At 40.3% G+C, this 21,963-nt stretch overlaps 1 protein-coding gene across 1 annotated transcript in view; it reads left to right on the top strand.

Moving 5' to 3' along the window:
- PSME4 (proteasome activator subunit 4) overlaps window positions 1–16,775 on the top strand; it is a 61,225-nt gene extending 44,450 nt beyond the window's left edge. The window contains exons 33-46 of the mRNA XM_026845248.1: window positions 42–111; window positions 815–940; window positions 1,285–1,437; window positions 2,202–2,306; window positions 3,137–3,228; window positions 3,565–3,696; window positions 4,301–4,509; window positions 4,813–4,898; window positions 5,858–5,986; window positions 7,066–7,221; window positions 11,761–11,923; window positions 13,272–13,405; window positions 14,369–14,507; window positions 15,174–16,775. Of these exons, the coding sequence (XP_026701049.1) occupies window positions 42–111; window positions 815–940; window positions 1,285–1,437; window positions 2,202–2,306; window positions 3,137–3,228; window positions 3,565–3,696; window positions 4,301–4,509; window positions 4,813–4,898; window positions 5,858–5,986; window positions 7,066–7,221; window positions 11,761–11,923; window positions 13,272–13,405; window positions 14,369–14,503 (1,690 nt within the window). The 3' untranslated portion in view covers window positions 14,504–14,507; window positions 15,174–16,775. The remainder of the gene's footprint in view (window positions 1–41; window positions 112–814; window positions 941–1,284; window positions 1,438–2,201; window positions 2,307–3,136; window positions 3,229–3,564; window positions 3,697–4,300; window positions 4,510–4,812; window positions 4,899–5,857; window positions 5,987–7,065; window positions 7,222–11,760; window positions 11,924–13,271; window positions 13,406–14,368; window positions 14,508–15,173) is intronic.
- Window positions 16,776–21,963: the final 5,188 nt, after the last annotated feature.

The raw sequence follows: 21,963 nt of genomic DNA, 5'->3' as shown, positions 1-21,963 counted from the left end.
GTTACTGTTTGTGTTCATTTTTTTTTTTTTTAAATATTCAGAACAATGACAGTTTATGCTCCAGTTGAGCATCAACCAAAGCTTGGGCGAAGGAGAGATGAGCTGACAGAGGTAAAGGTTTTGCTGTGTTTCAATTTTGTGGGCTTTTCTAATACTACTTCTCCTTTCTTCTTTTAATATTGTCCACAGGTTATTGTGGACATCAAATACTCTTGTCTCACATAAGTATTGCTGGCTGTTTAGAGAGTGCTTTCACAAAATCTGTGCAAACAGGTTTGTTTTACTTGAATGCAAACCAGGATGGAGTTTGAGCACAAGTGTGCAGTTTCATGGCTATGTGGATATCATCATGTTTTTAACAAGCCCTAAGTGATAACTGTTTTCAACCTAGATCCCCACAAGACATTTGTAATCATGTTGTTCTACTTCATTTTCAGACTTACTGTGTTAGCATACAAGAAGAAAATATTATTTTAATGTATTGCAGCTTCAAATCTTTATCAGAGTTTAGAACAAGATAATTAATGAAAGTGGGAGTAACTACTTTGCTAGTTACAGGGAATAACTGCTTTGTAGCGGTTGTGCTAGTGAAGCAAAAGACAATCCAAAGTCATTAATGAAAAGTCAGGAATCTTGCAAAACATTACCCAGTATTCCTGATAAAATGAGGGGGAGGAGATGGATAACTGAGGCATGATTTTTGCCAACAGTAGAATTAAAATAAAAATGGGACTCGGAAAGCTTGGGATATCACTGTGACAATCAAGCTCTTCAATGCTAATCCTTTTTTTTTTTTTTTTTTTTCCTGTTACAGGCAGAACAGATTATATTTGATCACTTTTCTGATCCCAAGTTTGTTGAGCAGTTAATAAAGTTTTTGTCTTTAGAAGACAGAAAAGGGAAAGACAAATTTAATCCTCGCAGATTTTGCCTCTTCAAGGTAACTAGAGTTCAATAACTATATTGCTTCCATTTTATAGACAATTACCAAAGCGTAGAAAAGCCACAGACTACTTGGCTTATACCTTGGTGTTGCAAAATGTTGATTTTTTAAAGGTATGCTGCTATGATTAATCCTATTAATTCTTGATTCTGATGAACTATTTAGGGTAACATATTTAGAGTTATATAGAAGTATGTAGGACCTGTGTATATAATTCTGTTAGAAAAGCAAAATATGTTCAGTTTCTGCATATTGAAATTTTAAGCATTTAGGAGGTTCTTAGGAAGACAATGGTTTAGATGGGCAATAATTTGAAGATACTTTAACATCTTGTTTTACAGGGCCTTTTCAGAAACTTCGATGATGCCTTCTTGCCAGTTCTGCAGCCACATCTAGAACAGCTTGTGGCAGACTCCCATGAAAGCACCCAAAGATGCGTAGCTGAAATTATAGCTGGCTTAATAAGAGGTTCTAAACACTGGACATTTGAGAAGGTGCTGAAGTAGTGTTTTTCAGTGATTCATGGAAGTTAAGGAATAAACTGGAATTATTAAACCAATTAAACGTATGAGGTTGAGGGCTTCTAATGTGTCATCTGTGTCCAAGAAAGGACTGGAAAACATTGTGACACTTGGTGCCTCATTGCTGAACTTGGAGCATGACTCGTAGCTTGGTTTGGTGCCTGTATAATTCTAGGTGTTAGTAAAATGCTGCAAGATGAAAACTAAGAACAGTTTGCTGGTACTGAGGTAGCAAAGCTGACATGGTTGGTAATTTCCAATTGGAGTAAATGCTTATGTCCACCTTGGACTATTACATCTTTAATCAGTCTAGACCTAGCTGTCTAGAATATCTTTAAATGAATTTCTGTGCTGAAAAATAATTCTGGGAGAATCAGTTTCTTAATAAAAAATAATTTTTAATATCAGAGGGTGGGGAGCCCTTGGGATGCATCAGATTGCTGTTCTACCAAAAGCAAAATGTAAGGTCTGTGCTACACTTAACTCATCATGGAGATGATGCATATGTAGCCCACAATAGTTCTAAACACCTTGTAAACAAAACTAAAAGGATTCCTGAAAATCTTGACTCTCATAGTATTTCTTAGCCTTTACAAATACCATAATATAGCTGCTTCCAGAATCAGTATTGGTTTTGCATGATTTGAAAAGATGGAAGGATTTGGGTTTGCAGATGTTAGATGGCCATTTTGTCCCTAAATAGACAAATCTTGTCTCTTGCCTTTTTTGCTGAGCAGGTGGAAAAACTTTGGAAGCTTCTCTGCCCATTGCTTCGAACAGCTTTATCCAACATCACAGTGGAAACCTATAATGACTGGGGCACGTGCATAGCAACCTCCTGTGTAAGTACCCCAGTTTAGTCTTGGAAAGTTGTATCCAGGTGATAAACTTGTACAGAATAGATGTAAATAAGACCTTTATCAACAGAGTTGGGTATATTTTATCAGCTAAAACTGAGAACTGTAAATACAGTATGAAAATAATATCTATTTAAAATCTCGTTGCTTTTTTGGAAATGTTGTTGTTCTCTGCCCTTTGTAGACAAATACAACTTTTTAGAAAAGAAATAAATCCTTAGTTTTCTTCTGAAGTGTTTTAGAAGAGCTGAGAAGTTTAGTGGGTAATGTTAATGTGTATGCTTGCTACATATTCAACTTCTGTGGGAGTTTTTAAACTCAAATTAGACCTGTATCCTTCCTTTAAAAGCATGTAGCTTTATGATGAGCAAACTAAGTCTCAGGTTCTCTTCTAACATACCCTAAGATTTCTGTACATTGTGGTGGACTGGGAGTTGTGGTGTCTGAGAAGCAGGGTAAATGAGTATCTTGGATCAGTAATTCTTGGAAAGCACTCAAAAATTGGGCATCGTGTGTCAGCCCCAACCCTGCCAGTTAGCAAAATTCAGATGTGATTATTCATCTTAGTCAAAAATGAAGCTAAATTCCTTCTCTTCTTGTCATTGTATTTACCAAATAATGAAAACTGCCTGTAGTTTCATTGAGCTTTCCTCCTGTTGGGGTTAGTTGTAAAAAGGTATTTAACTTTGTGCTTCCTTAATAGAATAAACCCAAGGGATGCTAAGAAAATCTGTCAAAACTTTTCTTGTTTACATGTTATTTACATTTTAAAAATCCTCAGCTTGCTTATATCTCTGATACCTGTTAATTTTCAGGAGAGCAGAGATCCTAGGAAACTGCACTGGTTATTTGAATTGCTCTTGGAATCTCCACTGAGCGGTGAAGGAGGATCATTCGTAGATGCATGGTAAGATAAATTTTAACTGTTTTATTGTGGCTGAATAAAAGAGGAGATAAAACATAGATAAAATGTATTGAGAGAGTATTGTGCCAGCTGGCTTGTAGAAGCAGGGAACAAAAGCCCTGCTTTCCAATTAGCTTTCCCTACACAGCAGCAGTTCCTTAGTATTTTTTAAATATAATTAAATGTAGTTCACATTCTGTTAAGGTTTGGAACTGGCATAGCAGCAGTATGGTTGTTTTAATTCTGTGGGTTTTTTCTTTTACCCGCTGGTTTTTTTCTTTTACCCATGGGGGAAGGGAGGATTTCACGTCACTAAAGACAAGCTGTTTTCATTCCTAGCCGACTTTATGTGCTGCAAGGTGGCCTCGCACAGCAAGAATGGAGAGTTCCAGAGCTCCTGCACAGGCTGCTGAAGTACTTGGAACCCAAACTCACCCAGGTTTACAAAAACGTCCGAGAGAGAATAGGAAGGTCAGGGCTCTCTTTTGCAATTCTTGGGATTTTTTCTCTTCATTTTATTTGGGTAATAACAAAATAATTACACTGCAGTGGTGACTGCTTATTTCTGTGCTTTAGTAGTAGTAATAGAAAACAAATTAATTATTATCAGACTTGCTTCAGAAACTTTAGATGACTGCTCTGTTTTTGTCTTGTATTGTATACGGCCTGTTAATGTTTATCTTTAAAGCTCTTGGAAAAAAACCCAAAAAAAACCAAACCCTAACCCCCATATAAAAAACTACTTACCACAACAACCCAAATTTCCTGTGTCTAAGTCCTAGTAAGCCATAAATATACAGGGAATGCTTGAGAAAGCAGTTGGGTGACTTAAAAACGAGTTGCAGACCTGCACAGAGAACAGGGGTTTGTAGCTGACTGATTGTCTAACCCTGCCTGCTTCAAATGGCTACAGAGAGGCTATTTGAAAAACAGTTGTTTTTAAACAGCTTTGAAGTGAAGAGGAAATATTCTGTAAGTGTTAATTCAACAAATGGATCTGGGGTCACTTGTTGCCATGTTGTTTAAACAGTACTCATGCTTACCTGTGTGTTCTTGCTTCCTTTCCTTTTTTTAGTGTTTTGACCTACATATTCATGATAGATGTTTCCTTGCCAAATACTGCTGCAACGAAATCTCCTCGTGTCCATGAATTTACTACCCGGATACTTGAAAATCTTAAACCCCTCATGGAAGCAGATGAAGAAATTCAGAATCACGTTATGGAAGAGAATGGAGTTGGTGAACAAGATGAGCGAACTCAGGGCATTAAACTCTTGAAAACTAGTGAGTTACTTAATGAGGTGAAGAAACGGGGGGTGTTTTAGGACATAGTGATTGAGGACTGCACATCACAGAGCTGCCAAACAGAATTTCTCCTCAGGTTTGTGCAGAACAAGCTATCTGTTATGGCAGGGTTGAGGCTTATGAAGTCACCTTTCCAGGGTCAGCTTGAACTGACAGTATAGATCCACTCCAGTGTGGGAAAATCTCACAGGCCAGCCTGGCAATAAATTCAGTCTCTAGTTTGTTTGGGGATTATTACTGTTGTTATCTTAATCAGTAATCATTTCTTTTTTTAACAAACAGTTCTGAAGTGGTTGATGGCAAGTGCAGGACGGTCCTTCTCTACAGCTGTCACAGAGCAACTCGAGCTTTTACCCTTGTTTTTCAAGGTATATGCCTTAATTGTTCCTTTATTAGTCATGGCTGATTAAAAAGAGATTTTATAGAGAAACCAAAGTTATAAGGGACTTTTGCCACTGCAGGTTTTCTTTTATTTATATAATAAAAACCATGCCTACTGAAGAAGCCCAGCTTGTTGGCATTTTTAATGTGTATGTATGCTTAGAGCTGGTCATCTCCCCCGTCATATGGTTTCTTGCTGGTAACAATTTGTAGGTGGATGAAATGCCCTGTACCTGTGTAACCTGGGGGGAAGAAGCGTTTCATTAACAAACCAGTGTATGCTGTTTCTATTCTGATATTTACCCTTAGTTGTTTTCTTTTGTTCTGTGATTCCACAATTATTTCTAAATGGCAGTACTTGTTTTTCCCGGCACCTCTGATCCTTGCATTCTTTGATGAATTTGGGTGATTCAGGGCTACATATCTACAATAATACATATTTGCATGCTCCAGAGCATAGGTATGTCTTCATGTAAACATCAGTCTATTAGCCAATGATGATGTCACCACAAAATGAAGGATTATGTATGTGGAAGTGAAATTGAAATAGTGATAAAGCATTTTCTCAGTTTGGGGCCTACATCTAAAATATTAAAATAACTGGATTTTATCCCAAAAGAATTGCAGTGGGGAGCCAGAGTCTTAACAGCACCCATTTAATCCTCTTTAGGAGCTTCAGGCTAGCCATTGTGATAGATAAGTATTATATGGAGCAAGGAACAAGGATCTCTTGATTCTATTACTTTTTTTCAAGATCTTATTGCTGAGAAAATTTCAACATTGTATTGATTGTGTTTCCTAGTTAACTTAATCTTTCAGGATTACATTGATGCTGTTTTTCCTAGACAACTGTCCTTTCATGAGATAAAAGTTTCTTTCATGGTTTTGCTATTAGCAGTCCTTACTTACTAGGTTGTTTTTTTTCCCCTTTTACCTTCTTCTACAGATTGCACCAGTCGAAAATGACAATAGCTATGATGAGCTTAAAAGAGATGCTAAGATGTGTTTGTCACTAATGTCTCAGGGTTTGCTGTATCCTCAGCAAGTGCCTTTGGTACTTCAGGTGCTAAAACAAGTGAGTATGCTCTAAAAAGCTAAAAGATTCTCATTAGCTGATGAGCTCTGTGCTTTTTTTTCCTTAAAGATTATACAATAGTTCTGATTTGAAAAGAATCAAATACTGATTTTCTTAGAGGTGAAAGGAAAAAGTTTATTGGAAGTTATTTATATGTTCGTAGAAACGGTGAATGGATTTTGTTTTGATTCCTACTCCCAAAAGTTTAACCAATTTGCATTTTGATAAGAAATTGAATAGTACTTTAATAAATTAAAACTGGGTTCAGTAGTGGATCAGTTAAAGCCAAATGTGTCTCATGAGCTTCACAATTCAAAGTCAGGTTTCAAGATGAGTCATCCTATCAGGAGCTGCCCTTGAATCGCTGTCTTCCTGTAGTTTCACGGTATATTTATCAACGGATAGTGCTTTTGGAAGAACAACACAAATGGAAATGGACTGCTGATTTGAACAGCTCATTCTGTATGCACTTTGTCGTGCAAGAAATGATTTTTTTTTTTTTTCCCTAGTCATTCAAGGCTGATCTACAGTAGTAAAAGTACCTATTGCAACACGTTGGTGTAAGGTGTAAGCTGTGCACACAGCCAAGGTAGTAACTGTGGTGTTGCACTCCAGGCTGCTGCTGTGCCAGATGTTGCAATAATTTGGACTTCCATAAGCACTGGAAATCAGAGTAGAGAAACGTGAAAACCCTTGGCTTTCCAAATCCATTGTAGACAATATATATAGTCAAGCAGAGGAGAATCGCTGTTTTGTTTACATCAGCCTTGTGATCTTGGGAATGAATCAAAGGGAGAAACTTGCCTGCTTTGTCTTTTGCAGTGTTAGGTGTCTGATAAATATTTAGGTATCTGTTAAATAGCAGTGTGCTTTGGAAGTTAAGCCCACCATAAATTACTGTCTAAATTAATTAGGTGCTTTGGAAATTAAAGAGTGTGTAAAATGAAAACTTCTATATTAGGGAAGTTAATTGCAACTGTCCCCAAGAGCATTTCCTAGATGTTGTTGTTGGCTTTATATCAGGTAGCTGCTTTCTTTGACATCCTTGCTTTCTCATACTTAGTTATTCATACTTGCAGACAGCAAGAAGCAATTCTTGGCACGCTAGGTACACCATATTAACCTACCTCCAGACCATGGTGTTCTACAATCTCTTCATCTTTCTCAACAATGAAGAAGCAGTCAATGACATTCGATGGCTGGTTATAAAACTCCTGGAAGATGAACAGCTCGAGGCAAGTAATTAATACGTTTTCTGAAATGCTTTCTATTCACATGACGGGTCTCTTGCCCTTATCAAGTTACACCCAAAAGCTACTGGTTGTAAAACAATCCAGCAAGTATTTCTAGCTTAGCAGTCGTCCTATTATGAAAATCTAACTAGCATTATAGGATTTATTTCTTTTATACTCCAGTTCTTCTTTCAAGGGAAACAGCTGTTTAAGAAATACTTCAGTAGGGATTTTTAAAAGTTCTATTTTTCTTCAAGAGAACGGAACATTGCTTCATTTTATTCTCAGTTTAAGTACAGCTGAAATAAGGATACTGTCATTTTAATATAAGTATTTGCAGGGATGTTGGTAGCAAATACATCTTCCAGCAAGGTCAAATGCCTTCCTGTGTAAAAATTGTATAAACCCACGATTTATTACTGTATAGGTCTTGTATAGGTCTTATATAGGTCTGATTAAACTTGTCAGCTTCTTATGGACAAAAATACTTCTTTCAATACATCCAGCTCTCTAAGGAGGTATTTCTTTAGCTCTAAGTAGATTTTCCTCGGTTTTGTGAAAGATACATGCATAATAGAACAGAATTTTTCTAGCAGATGCTGCTGCTGATGGTGTTAGACGATTCAAGAAGATAATAGTTTGTGGGCTTATTTGTCAGTCTGACAAGTTTGTGTACTTCTCTTGAGCTACTGGTACTTCAGTGTATGCAAATGGAAGGAGATAAAATGCAAAATTTTGTCTGTGGTACATGCATAGGGTTCAAGATCAGTGTGTAAATACACAGCAGGCTCTTCCAAGTGCTGTCAGCATCATAAGCTTGTTCTCAGGGAAAAGAAAAAAAGTGCCTGATGTGAGTCATTGAGTCTTGTTTGTCAGGCTTCCAAAAGCTGGGGAAAAAGCACAAAATAACTTTATTCTGTATCACTGAATCACAAAACTGCAGGCTTGTGTTAAATTATGTCAGTTTAAGGATGTTTGATCACGTTCAAGTGCAGTGAAGGCTCTTTAGTGTTAACCTCCAGTCTGTTCCATTTCCCCTGCAACATCATTTTCACTCTTTTCTTGTGCTGTTGGCAAACAGCAGTGAAATCCTCCTTTTGGGTGCTTGGGTGCTTCTTGCTAGAAGAAAGCGAAGATTTTTGAACTGTGATACCCTTCTGCCAAAACAAAGATCCTGGTTTAGATCTTCCTGAAGCTACGTGAGAAACAGTAGTTACACCTGAAATGTGAACCTTGCGTTGGTGAACAGTGATTTGGAAATAATTTGAATATAGAAATTAAAATTTCTGGCTTAAAGTTTTTCCATTAGAATCTCTGTAAGTGCATGTAATGCTGCTCAAAAGTGTAGACTGCTTGCCCAACCCTGCCAATTTCCATCTTCAGATGAGATCTCATGTCTTCATGTCACTCCTTGGTACGGGGAGCTAGAAAGCAGCAGTGTGCAATTGGAGATAAGTTGTTTCCTGTGCCACTCAGAACACCTCACGATCTCACAGGAATCTGAAAAATATCTTGTATTCACTGTAATACAACTCAGTTATTTAAAATGTACAAAATGATTTCTCTGTGCTACAGAGATGCAAATCAAAAAAGCTTATCTGTGTTGATAACCACTTACTACCATGTTGTTACCATGGCAGCTTTCACTTTTCTGTGGAAAGTAATCTCGTTCTTTCTTAATAGTAAGTGGCAAGGTGCAGTATCTCGCAGAGTAATGCACATGTAGCTTTTTTTAAGCTGGATTTTTAAGACAAGGTTCCCTAGCTTTAACTAGTATTTCGAGTCTTTGCCCTGCTGAGTTTTCAGTTCTCAGATTTAAAGATCCTTCTTTTTTTTTTTTTAATTATTCTAATGCAAAGATGCCAGACCTAATGATCCAGTCTATCTTGTTCATTGCTTTAATACATAGTTGGCTCTTCTAATACTGCTAGTATTACTGCTCCCAAAACTTTTTGGTGATTTCATGTTGTTTCCTAAAACCACTGCGACAGATCTCGGCAAACGCCAGTGTCAAATGATGGGGCTGGATGTCAGGTGTCGTGACAAGGATGTGAAGTCAACAGGGTTCACAGGACACTCCAGCTTCCATTGGAGGCAAACCTCATGCATCCAACTTCAGGCACAGGTGTCTAGAATTGAAGAAAGCTTGTCCTTAAATGGTACTGTGGGAAATGCTCCTTCTGAAGGTCAGAGGAGGGATGGAGCTGATGGAGTACTATGTTGAGAGCTGATGAAGGGAAAAACTATACAGGCTTGAACAATAACGTCTCTGTGCACAGCAGTGTAACCATCAGTGAATAGGATGTCTGACTTTCACTTTATACAGGCAGTTGGAGAGAGCTGCTGGCATCATTTGAGTTAGGGAAAGCATGTTTTGCACCAAGTAATTCTATTTACTCAGAAGTCAAGGGGAAGTGAAAATGACTGTATTCAACATGGAGTTATGGTTAAAGTGATAGATGCTCTCAAATTAACTGGGTTTTCTCACAGTTTTCTCAGGCGTGATGTGATGTAGGAAGCTATCTGGGTGGGTGCTTCATATGTTTATATTTTTATAAATCAGTGCACTGAATACATAGCACTCAGGTCTCGATAAACATTTTTCATATTGCCCTGCAATATCCCATTAATGAGAATATTTTCTCTTGGTGTAAGTAACCCCCTGCAAGTACTGCAGTCGGGTTTTGCTTGTGCTGTGGAGTGTCACTGTTCTGATATTGCTAGTTGTGTAGACATCGGTCAGTTAATTCTGGTGGAAGAAAAACCCCAAACTACCTCACAGTGGGTTGAAGAGTATTCCTCTGCTGCTCCTCCGTAGTTGTTACCTTCTGTAAGTCACCATGTGAGTGAGAAATTACTGAGTGTGAGGTGAGACCTATGATTAGCTTGTTCATGTCTGGTTTTAAAGGCTTTGCTTCTAGGTGCTCCTTCCAGCAAAGTGTTTCTTTTAGATTATTAATTTAGAAATGAAAGTGGTTTTAATGCAGTGGAGAGTGATGCAAAAGAGTGCAGCTCCCTTGGGAGGTTGCTCACTTCGTAGCCAAGCATCTTTGTCTTCCGAGTCCTGCATTAGCACATCATGTTTCAGTTAATAGCTTAGTTCTGAAGAGACCCACAGATTGCTGATAAACGCCACTGCCAGACTTTGACTGCTGTCTTCTTGATGCCATTAATAAAGTAGATCATGTTTGAATAATAGGCTGTAGAAATTTAAATGGAATGATAAGTCTCAAGAGCTTATTGTTAATTTACTGTTTAATTATTGCAGCACTTGCAGCTCTACTTACTGCCTTGGGGAGGTTCAGAACATGATGTTCAAGGATATAATTTATTATAATCTGCTGCATTGGATTCAGAGTGTTGATAGGTGTTTGTACTCCAGACAGACAAATGTTCTGTTTACAGTTGTGTGTAACAGTATGTACTTAACAAAACATCTGGTGACTGCTCTCAGGGTTTCAACAAGTTGATTTGGTTTTCACGTTTGTAAACGTTGGGAAGTTTTTGCCAGTCTGCAGTGATGGAAAGTGGAAGTGAGTTTCAGAGGGACTCAAAATACAGTCTTACAGTCCTGTAACTTCATGGCTTTAGGAGATTTGAGTAGATAAATGTGTAATACTGATGGGTTATACTGGCTTTTAAAAGCAAGTGACTGGGTCATCTCTGCTTGTAATTCAATAATGATGTGTTGTGGCTGTTGTAAAACCAATGGAAAGGGAGAGCTGTATTTTGAGTGGGTTTGGAAATTAGGTGAAAATTTAGTTTAGCCTTGTTCTTTGGGTCTTCTATGTTAGCAAAGAAAAGAATATTTTTCCAACCTGAACTGCTGTATTTATTCATGGCACTCAGGACAAGGCAGTAAAGCATGCTGGAGGGTTATAGAACTGAATTGTTGACCACAAACAGCTGAAGTTAGTTGTTCGTGCTTATTAATCCAGTGTCTCTTGTTTCAGAAAATGCTTGTGCTACAGGTAGAACAGGATCAGCTTTGTCTCATGAACATACTTTCTGCCTTCTCCTGGAAGAGTTGTTCTGCTTTTGTCCACTCTTAATGTCTCCATGTACATTTGAGGGGGGGAAAAACTAAATGCTTTGGAATACAGTGGGCTTGTTTTTTCTTGGTAGAACTAATGTTAATATAGAGACGATTATGAACTTTGTAAAGCAGGTGATTAGTTGGGTGGTGCATCTTCTCATTCAAAGGTTGTTTTTAGACTTCTTGAAGCTTTTCTAGTCTATTATATATATGTCTTGACAATGGAGTTAAATTACATTATTTGTTTGAGTAGTAGGTCACTGACAAATTACATCAAGGTAGTTGTGTGTTACAGTAGAACTATATTTATTAGTTTGTAAAGAGCCATATAGTAAGCTAGTAATAGTTCACCACCTATGAGATAAAATAATATTTTAAAGATTTTTCTGAGGCAGAATTTGGTAACTTGGCCTGGCTGGATGTGCTTAAAAGGATAGTAACAGCATAAATACCTGTTTTGTGTGTGTGTGCTTAGTAACTGTGGTACATACTGTCTCTGCTCGTAGGTGAGGGAAATGGCTGCTACCACACTAAGTGGTCTGCTACAGTGCAATTTCCTCACGATGGATGGGCCCATGCAGACCCATTTTGAGCAGCTGTGCAAGATGAGGTTACCAAAAAAGCGGAAGCGAGACCTGGGTTCGGTGGTGGATACCATCCCTTCTGGGGGTAAGAGATTGCTTCAGAGACTACAACCCTACATGTTGTTAGAGCCTAGGGAGAAAGAAGTATGGGGTGCTTCACTTAAAGGCTTATTCTGCAGGCATTCCAGATGGAATAGGATTTGTCCTGTGGTGAAGCGGTATTTAGAAAATTAACATAGATCCAGAGAAATGTAAGGGCTGTTACCCATGCAGATGTTTTTCCTTCCTAAGCATTCATAAACTGTCATGGCAAATCACTTCTCTTTGTGTACATTATTTTCTGTTGCTGAGTACATAGTGCAGATACTAATCCCTGCTAAGTGCTTCAAGAATTTCATTTACAGCATAAATAATGTACAGGAATATACTAGTACCAAAAAAAGCAAATGATGTTTTTTATGATCTATCCCTATGTTAAACTAATTTACTCCTTTTCCAGAATTAGCACTAAAGAGATTTCTCCATTTCACATGTGCATGGCTGACATAGTTAGTAATGCAGACAGTGAGGGTTAGCTTGTTTCCTCAGGAGATCAACTTAGTTGGCTGCCACAATGTGATTTCTGTCCTTACCCACCTTACCTGTTGTTTGTTAGCAGTCTGGGGTTTTTGTTCTAAAAATACCCCAATGCAACAAACACATAGAAAACCCCAAACAAACCAACCAACAAACAAACCAAAAAAAAACCCAAACCCAACCAAACCACCACCACCCCCAACGAAACCCCAAAACAAACCCAAAACCACCCTTAGTTGATCTTAGTTACAAGTCTGACTGAACGGTATATCCAAGCTATGTTCCTTTGCACCAGGACTGGGATTCTGTCCTGTCATATAGTTCTGGTATTGGAGAAGACATTCTGAATGAAGAAATAAGGAACAGTGGAGATGTAGTTCATGAGCTACTTCCTGAATAGAGAGTGATTCTTTGAGAGGAGGAGGCTCATTTGAAATGTTCATAATGTATAGCAGTGGTAGAAAAATTTTTTGCACACACTTCCACTTGAAATGAAAGGTGGAATCAGAGAATGAGTCTATGATTCTGTGTAAGAAAGCAGAAGCACTTTGGAGATCCACACAGTTGTGTGAATCATGGTCTGTAGAACTGTCTGGTTTTCTGTAGAAGCTGGAGATCTCTCTCTAGTGGCAGGGCCTATTGTTTTATTTTTTAATTCAGGGTGACAACTGACTCAACACTAGTACCAGTACGTTACCCTGATTAGATCACTTCTGATAAATGTGTAAGCTCTTCTCGGCCATTCCCATCAGTTCAGAATAGCCCAGTTTTCCCTGATGAGCAGTTTTGAGTTAGGCTGTGTCATGGAGGAAGCTCTGACCCAGTGCCTGGTGTTCATGAAGGCCCCTCCCTTGCAGACCTGGTGAAGCGCCACGCCGGGGTGCTGGGGCTCAGCGCCTGCATCCTTTCCAGTCCCTATGATGTGCCCACCTGGATGCCACAGCTCCTCATGGATCTCAGCGCCCACCTTAACGATCCTCAGCCTATCGAGGTAAGAAGAGCAGTTTTGTACTCAATAAAACACATCTAATACACGCCTGATGCATTTTGAGTTCCCCTTTCCTAGAAAATAATAGGAACTTACTAAGAAACTTGGTTTCTGCTGCTTTTTATTAAAATGGTTCCAAATACATTTTAAGTCATGGGCAGCATTTCAGCAACTTTGGTGGTAGTTCTGTTCTTGCTTTCAAATTTAAAGCATAAACTGCAAGCTGCTAGAACTGTATCTATAATGAGGAAATGGTCTTTTATTTTAGTTGAAAACCTTCACTTTTCTGCATGCTATTCCAGAAAATATCAATCTGAAACAAAAAAATCACTCTGAAATTTTTAAAACAAGGTTTTATAAGCAGCCCTAGAAGCAAATTACTTCAGATTTTTGTCCTGTATGTTAGGTATTGTTGACCTTGGCTGTTTTAACTGGACTACTGAGCTTATGGCTGAACCATTCCTTAGCTGTAACAAGCTTTGCTATGGTGTGCTTTGCTGAATCCACAAACTGGAGTTTTCTTAATTTAATAATAATCTTCACTATTTTAATAACAGTAGGTAGTTTTCCTTTGACTTTTTTCTTCTGTGCGTGTGATGTGGTTTGTCAACTCTTTCCTGTGTTTTGAGACCCAGAGCATTGGTTTGGAATACCCAAGAAGAAGGTGAAAAGCATTCCACTTAAACTTTATAGGAATCCACACATTGGTTCCAGCTCAAAATTGTGGATCCAAGAATGCTTCTGATAAGGCTGCTGGACTCATGACACTGGTCAAAAGACTAACCAGAACTGTAAGAATTAAATCACTGGAGAACTAGGCTGAATTCCCCAGGGTCCTTCTAACCTTTGCGACTGCTCAAATGCTCTGCTCTGCTCACCCGTGACTTCTGTGGAATCTGATGTTTGTGTTGGACAGAGTTTAAACCCATAACTGATCCAGACCAATACTGATTGTCTCCTCTGCAGATGACTGTGAAAAAAACGCTGTCCAATTTCCGGAGGACCCATCATGACAACTGGCAGGAGCATAAACAGCAGTTCACGGATGACCAGCTACTAGTGCTTACTGACCTCTTGGTTTCACCATGCTATTATGCATAGACAGGTAAGGGGATTTGTTTCTACATAAATGAACAGAAACATCTGTCTTGGGGAATCTCCTCTAGCATAGAACGTAGGGAGGAATCACTCACAACAGGGAAAAAGGGCTATAACTACATGCAAGTCCTCCAGTGGTCTGTTGAAGATCAGATTTATTCTGATTAAATATTGTCTGTCTTTGTGTGTGTGTGTGTGTGTCCCTGTATTACACCAGTGTTTTGCTAAGACACTTACACGTTTTCTTGAATATTGATGTTCCTTTTCTCCGTTTCCTGCCAGTTGGCTGCCTTTTAAATACCTGGCAGTTTCACTAAAGGCAAGGTACTGGCTGCTTTGTACTTCTGCTGCCTCTGAGGACTTTAGCCTGCCACCCAGTCCAGTGTATCATCTATACCTCACGATGGGGAGTGGCTGCTGCCAAACTGTTTCCTTCACATTATGGCTTTGCTACCAGGGCTCTGCACACAGGCACGTCCCCAAAGAGGGAATCCATTCCTGGAGTTTCTCTTTGTCATGCTACAAGATTCTGATCTCTATTGTCTCGTGATGTTTTGTGACAGTGTTCCAAGAGAAGTTTTAATTTATATTTTCATTTTGTTCTGTGGTAATAGCATACGGCAGTCATCTTGTTTGGAGTTCTTGGTTTGAATTCTTTCTTCTTTCTTTCTAGGTTTCTCCTGGGAAAATGAGGCTGTAGGAACCTTTCTGTGAAACAAAGGAAACTCCCAAGAAATTTATCATGTAGAAAACTTTGCATTGGAAATCCCCGATGCCTAATCAAAACCACTTCTAAATAGAAACGTAAAGACCTGGTTCTATTGAAAAAGCATTTCCCCTGGCCAGGGAGCAGCTGTGGCACCCGCAGTGTCCTGGTGCCTGGGGTTGCAGAGCCTGACGGTGGGCTGACTGCCAGACCCTCTCCTCAGCCTGTGTTACACATCAGTCCTCCTGCTGCTTCCCTGCACATGGTGACTGACACTGCACATTGCTGATCCTCTCTTCCCCACCCTGCTTCCCAGCTGTTTTCCAGCATCAAAGATATGCAGAACAGAGTGCTGCAAACCAGAATCTTCTCAGTGAAGCTCTCCACTTCTGTTGATGCAACCTCTCACCTAGTCAGCATATAACACCAGGAACCTATCTTTCTCAGAGTTTATTTTTCACTACTTGGATTTGAGAGCCCTTCAGGTGATGGGCTCTGTATCATTCAGTTCACCTCAGGGCAGGATTGCCTTTTTGTATTTTCCTTGTCAAAATGTAAATAGCTGATATTCTCTGTGCAGTACAGATGATGGCAGGAGGAAGCACGGGGAGCGAAAGCTCTTGCTGCCTGGTCAGGTCTCCATAGATAGGTTGACTGCGTGTGGAATAAGTATCTGATGATCTGCATATTTTTATGGGTGTTTCCACATGGTTAGAGCCCAGAGATATGGAAGTCTGGACTATCAGGTGACGGGTGAATTCATGGAATGCCATGTGTGCACAGTGTGAAAATGGCTGGCTATTTTTAACAGCGTGTTCTCATAGAGATTGTCACTGTTTGAGCAAGCGTGTCTTGCTCGAACATTGTGGAAGCTCTGTGTTCTTTTGCCTGCAGCTTTGCTCAGAGACTGGTATCTACTGGCTATTTAACAACATGTTTAATATGTGTTACATAGTTGTAAAAGACTGTATAAATTGTAGAGGCATCGCATTGACAAAACATTGTACAGTTTGCAACCTTTTACATAACACCATGGTGAGATTAATTTGTAAAGATTCATACTTAGATGTTAATACGGTAGTGGTTCTGGCTTTTGTATCAAATCAAATGCCATTATTAGTTTTTTAAATTATTTTCTTTAACAATATCTCTTTATGTCCAAAAGGCAGAGGTTTTGTTTTGGTTTTCTTGTATCTCATGATTACTATGTCTCATTCAGATTTTAATGCAACACTTGTGGCCATCTCTAAAAGCTGACATCACATATTTTGGTGTGGTAAGTTCATTGAACGTGAGGTACACTGAAATAATTCATCAACTGGTGTGTGTTTCAACTTCCATGCAGCCCCCCCGGGAGCACTGACACATTTTGAGTGATCTACCTGCTGAGTGTGTGACTCATTCCAAACTTCAAAGCACAGCAGTGCTCCTGGTGCAGTATTTAATGAGTGTCAGCTCACAGATGTAACCACTGTATAGCTTAGTGCCAAAATTATGATTTCGATTGTGTACGTAGTTTAAGACCCAATAAATGGACTGTTTGTAACATCTGCATTTTCTTGTGCTTCTAACGTGGGATTTTGAGGCTCTGTTTTAAATTTATTTACTGTGCTTTTCAGTTTTTAGTGTGAGGCGTGTGTTGGTTGTGGCATTTGGCAGTGTGTTACGGCAATATTAAGGATTAATTATAGATCAAGTTTTAATGGTGGGGAAACTACCTTTTCTATTTAGGTAAAAAATACCTTGTACATGGTGAGGCTTGCCAAAGAAGTTACGTACTTCTGATAAATACACTTGGAGAAACTAGTTTGAAGTGGAGGAGGTTTTGCTGATAGGATTAAGAAAACTTTAATGCAAAGTCTTTGCTGCAGAGGATTGTCTTCAAAATACATGTTGGCTGGTTAACTGATAGAGCAGTTCCTATGTGTGCTGTGCTGCCTACATGGCGGGCAGCTGACTATAGGATCCAGCTCTGCTGCTTTTAACTGTAGTTTGGAGTTTCTTATGTATCTACACCCAAAGTGTAGCTGGAGTTGGTTGCACTGTTGAGGATCCAGCGCTCTCTAGAGACTCGTTCTGTTGCCAGAGCTGTGGTGGCCAGTGAGTAGGTGGTATCAGTTCAGAACTGCGGTTTATACATCAGCAATGCAGGACTTGATCCAAACAGATCACCCAGAAAATGAGAACCTGTTCAAAGTAAAGTTCTATAGCATAAAATATACCTGTAGTAGTATGTCAACAAACTTGTACTAATTGACTTGTAGCTGAAAGATGGTTGTTCTTATTCTGAGGATGTAAGAACAGTTTGCTGTTCTTCATCAAATACCGCAACTCCGTTGCTACTTTTATTCCCTCACTTTCCCCAAGCAATATACACACGTGATGCATTCTGAGCTTTCCATCGCTTTGTCTTAGGCCTTCTCTTCCCTAAAGCCTTAGAGATGAAAGAACTGCAGTACCTCAGTCTGGAGAGGGAGATGTTGCTAGTGTGAGAATTTTTCCCCTTAAATGGTGAGGAAGATGGAAAAATCTGTTGGAGACTGTGTGGTAGCCCCAATAGCTTTCACTGACCCTGTGACAGTCTGTACAGATCATCTCAGTGACCACCACTGCTGGAAGCAGGCAAGAATGGCAATAATCCAAGGCAGAATTTCACTGGTTGCTAGTTTTGGTTTTTTTTTTTTCTCCCCTCAAGTTGCAGTGACTTATTGTTTAGTGACTGTATTGATACTCTGTCTTGCTAGAGTATTAAGTACAGAATGTTCTCCCATATTTCCATAACCAAGTGGGTGTATTTGTGGTCTGAAAACCTGCTGAAATCACAGCAGAGACATGAGGCTTATTTTGATAAAAATGTGTAAGAAAACTATCAAGTAGGCAAACAAGACACTAACTTGTGCTTTTGGATGGCACCACAGAGCATCAGTGCCCTGTGTTACTGACAAGTTGAGCTCATCTCTATGTGGGTTTTACAAAAGAGGAAAAGATATGAAGTTTCTGATATGACTGTGTTGCTTTTAGGCCTGGGTGTCTGCCCTCTGATCCTTTTTACTGCTTGACGAGGCTGCTGGGTGTCCTGTGCATGGCACAGGCAGAGGATGGCTCCTGTCAGCTTCCCACAGTTACAGGCATCCCCAGCATCACACACTCCCTTCAGTCTTGCGCTTTCTTCCACAGCTTTGACTTTTTGCGATCCTGCAGCAGAGGCTCCAGCTTCCTTTTCATCTGTGATTTGGAAAACAATAATCTGGTAAAACGTAAAGGGAGAAAAAAAAAACAAACCATCCAACACTTAGAAGTAGAAAGTTTTGTTGGCGGTTGTCCTTGCACTATATTAAGTTCAACCCTGCTGTGAATTAACAGCTCATCTGCTTTACATTCTCACTGGCATTATGCAGTAACTGGAGGGTAACTGTTGTGGATTTTGCCATCACAAAACAGTTGCTGTACCTGGTCACGTGGCTGCACAGGCCCCAGAGAAAGGAATTTGGAATAAGAAGGGGGGAATGTCACCTGAACCTGATGTGGACTTCCACGCTGTCTGCATGCTGAAGGTAACCAGGCTCCAGAGAGAGGGTTCTGTGGGGTGGGTTGATGGTGGTACCAGCGAGGGCAGTGGTGCTTTCACAGGCTGCTGCACTGCATTGGTGGCTTGATTACAGAAGAAAATTAATCTCTGTGCCAGAGGAAGAATATTGCTAAGCTGTTTAAGGAAATGCACACAAATTAGAAGCAAATTGTTGTTGGTTAACACTGAGGATTTTTTCTCTCTTAATCAACAGGTGCTTCTCAGAGCTGTTAAGGCATATTTAGAAGGGAAAGGCCATGAGGTGAAAGGAGGGAAAAAAAAAAAGTTAGTATTCTCTGCCTGGGAAGAAGAGTTTAGTAAAGCAATCATGAATCAAAGGGTTATCTGGGCATAGTTAAAAGCTTAGGCTGTTGCCTACAAAGATTATTAGCAAAATTATCTTTTGTTTCTGGTGGATTAGAGTGCAGTGCTTACAGAAATTGGCTTTATTCTAACGAGGCAGACTTTGTCAGAGGGAGTCTTGCTGGCCACGACCTTTCTCTAATTCTAAATCAACATCTAGTTTCCACAAAAGGCTTGTGGAGGTTCAGCCTGCTTTCCCTGCCTAGGCTCTTGGCATCCTCACTGCTGCAGTCATTTTGTAGGAACAACCAGAGTAGATATTGCTGCTAAAGATGGAGCTGGACACCCACTTCCATGGGGAGTAGTGAGATGTGCTGGGTGATAGTAGGGGCCATCATTTCTGGTTGGTGTACTTAGCCAAAACAGCAGTAAACCCAATCAATCTGTTTGAGCAATAATTGTAGTCAGATTAGCAGTAAGCCTAGGTGGAAGCTGAGGTGAGTTCACCCAGAAAGGATTCTCTTAAGAGCACCAGTTACAAGCCAGGAGAGAATAAACAGAAGCTTTTATTTCTCTTTCTCTGCTTTAATTTCCCCTTGTAGTATTCCAGTTGCTTTCCCCTACGACTCTGGTGTTAAAACTCTTAAGGTGCTGTTCTTGGGCTGAGATGGGGGCAGGTTTCCACAATTGAAAGTAGTTTTCAGTTTCTTGTAAACACTTGCAAAACTGGACAATGTTGTAAAAAATGTCTTGGGAACACAATTTCTCCTCATGCAAGAAGAACTCCCAAGACGGAACAATGAGGAGCTGGATAGTACTAGAGAGCGTTGGGGCTTCTAATGAATTAGTTGAAGGAAACGCTTAAATGCGTTCTGAGGAAAGAGTTGTTATCCTACTGCCTTGTGCCAGGGGTTGCAAAAGCTGTTGCAGTTGTGGTTCCTGTCTTGCCAAACTGAAACTGCTGGCTGCTGCTCTCCCCTCCACAGCCTCTGGCCCTTGTTTTACCCTGGGGCAAGCCCAGGAGAGGCTCTGCTGTGCCGAGTCCAAACAAGCCCAGTGCTGAGGGACCTTCTCCTCTGGCCACCTCCTGCAGCGCTCCCAGGCTCTGGTCATGCCTGTGGCTGCCACAGTGCTCCTCGAGATTCCTGCTTTGCACCTGGTGCCTTTGCTGAGGTGTTGGTGAGGCTTGCAGGCCAAAATAAGGAGAACACCTTGTCGTTCATTTCAAGCTGCAGTTAACAGCTAGAGAGGGATGAAACATTTCTAGCAAAACCAACCAACCACCCCTGCTCCTCCTGGTCCTACTAAACACTGCTTTAATGGAATGAGTGACAATCTAAACCTGTCACAAAAAGAAAAACGCAGACTGTTCTTCTGCTATTGAGCACATAACTAGTTCTGAAACAGCTAACTCCACAAGGCCCCTGTCTTAGAGCTTTGACTCCTAAATCCCTTTCTCAGCATCTCGGGGAGGGGTTTCAAAAGCACATGAGAGATCAAAGTTGGTCTTGCTAACTCCCTGAAACCCCCCAGGCTTGCGGAGAACAATCCCATTAGGCAGGTGCAGCCTTACGTGTGTGCTTCTACCAGCTAAGCTAGTAACAAGGTATTGAAAAGGCTTAACTGCGGTCACCCAGGGCTGAACGTTTGGCCAAACACCACCTAGAATTACCTACACCTCCGTACCACTTTGCAAGACTCTTGGTTGGCAAAATGTGTTACTATGTGCTTTTGGGAAGTGACAGCACATAAGTTGTGTAATGTGGCATTAGACCTAGTCTTAAACTAAGGCCCATGTTTACGCAGTGTCCCTTAGAACTGATGTGCGGCACATTACCTGCTCTGAAAGAACGTGGATGTTGTGTGCGCAGTATTATCAGTGAGCAATCATTGTTTCTTCAGCATTAATCACTTTGTAGTAATTCAATCTTGCATTAGGGTGATGTTCTGTCAGTCTTCCTTAATCATGCAGTTCACTGCACTCTGATTTTTACAAATAAGAAAATTCAAGGAGGGAGATCCTAGCTTGTCAATGAAAAAACAACTCAATAGGGCCAGGATTCACCCACAGAATTCAGATTAACCATGACTGGAGAACAAAAATATAAGTAAGACTGAAAACTAAACTGACCGCCCAGCTGAGGGAGAGCATAACTTGAAGCCACAGGAAAACATGGACATTTTATGTTGGTTTTTGGACCTTTTCCCTCCTCCCATTTGCAACTAGTTTAAGAAGAAACCAACAAAACCAGGCTGTTGCAGCCCGCTCTGAGGGCTTCTGGCATTCCCCTGCCACATGCCCCAGTAACCACCCTGGCCTGGCTGCCAGCTGGAAGGTGCTTAGTGGGGCAGGCTGAGAGGCCAGGCTGCTCTGGGGACTCAGAGGTTCACTAAAAAAAATGTTCTTGGTTTTAGAAAGAGAGGCATTTAAAAATAAACTGAGCAGGTGCTAATGACAAGCTTTCAGAGGTCAGCTGAGCGTTCTGGTTGCTGCCTTGATAGCTGCATGATAGCTGGGGGTAGGGGAAGATTATTAAGACAACAGACAAATTGATATAAATGTGTATACGTAGAAATATGCCGTGTAAGAAAACTGTGCAGGTGTTAAGTCAGAAATACTGGGTCTACTGTATTTTCATAGCACCTTTGCGCCTTGCCTGGCTGGACTTTTGTCTTGTCTTGAGCCTGTGTATTGCAAAACCACAATGACTGTGTTTGTGATAATAGTAGCTGGCAGTAAAGGGATAAATCGTGGTTATTCCTCCCCTGGCCTATAGACAGTCCTTTGCCTGATGTCCTGTGTCCCTGGGCACAGAGAGGTGAGCAGCAAGGGCTTCTCTCCCTCGGAGACTGCCCAGGGAAAGCAGGGCTGGAGTGAGCAGGGGC

The sequence above is a fragment of the Athene cunicularia genome, assembly GCF_003259725.1.
Source record: "Athene cunicularia isolate RWA chromosome 3 unlocalized genomic scaffold, athCun1 chr3_part1, whole genome shotgun sequence".
In the NCBI taxonomy this organism is placed as follows: Eukaryota; Metazoa; Chordata; class Aves; order Strigiformes; family Strigidae; genus Athene; species Athene cunicularia.
This window is presented reverse-complemented; position numbering and strand designations above follow the sequence as displayed.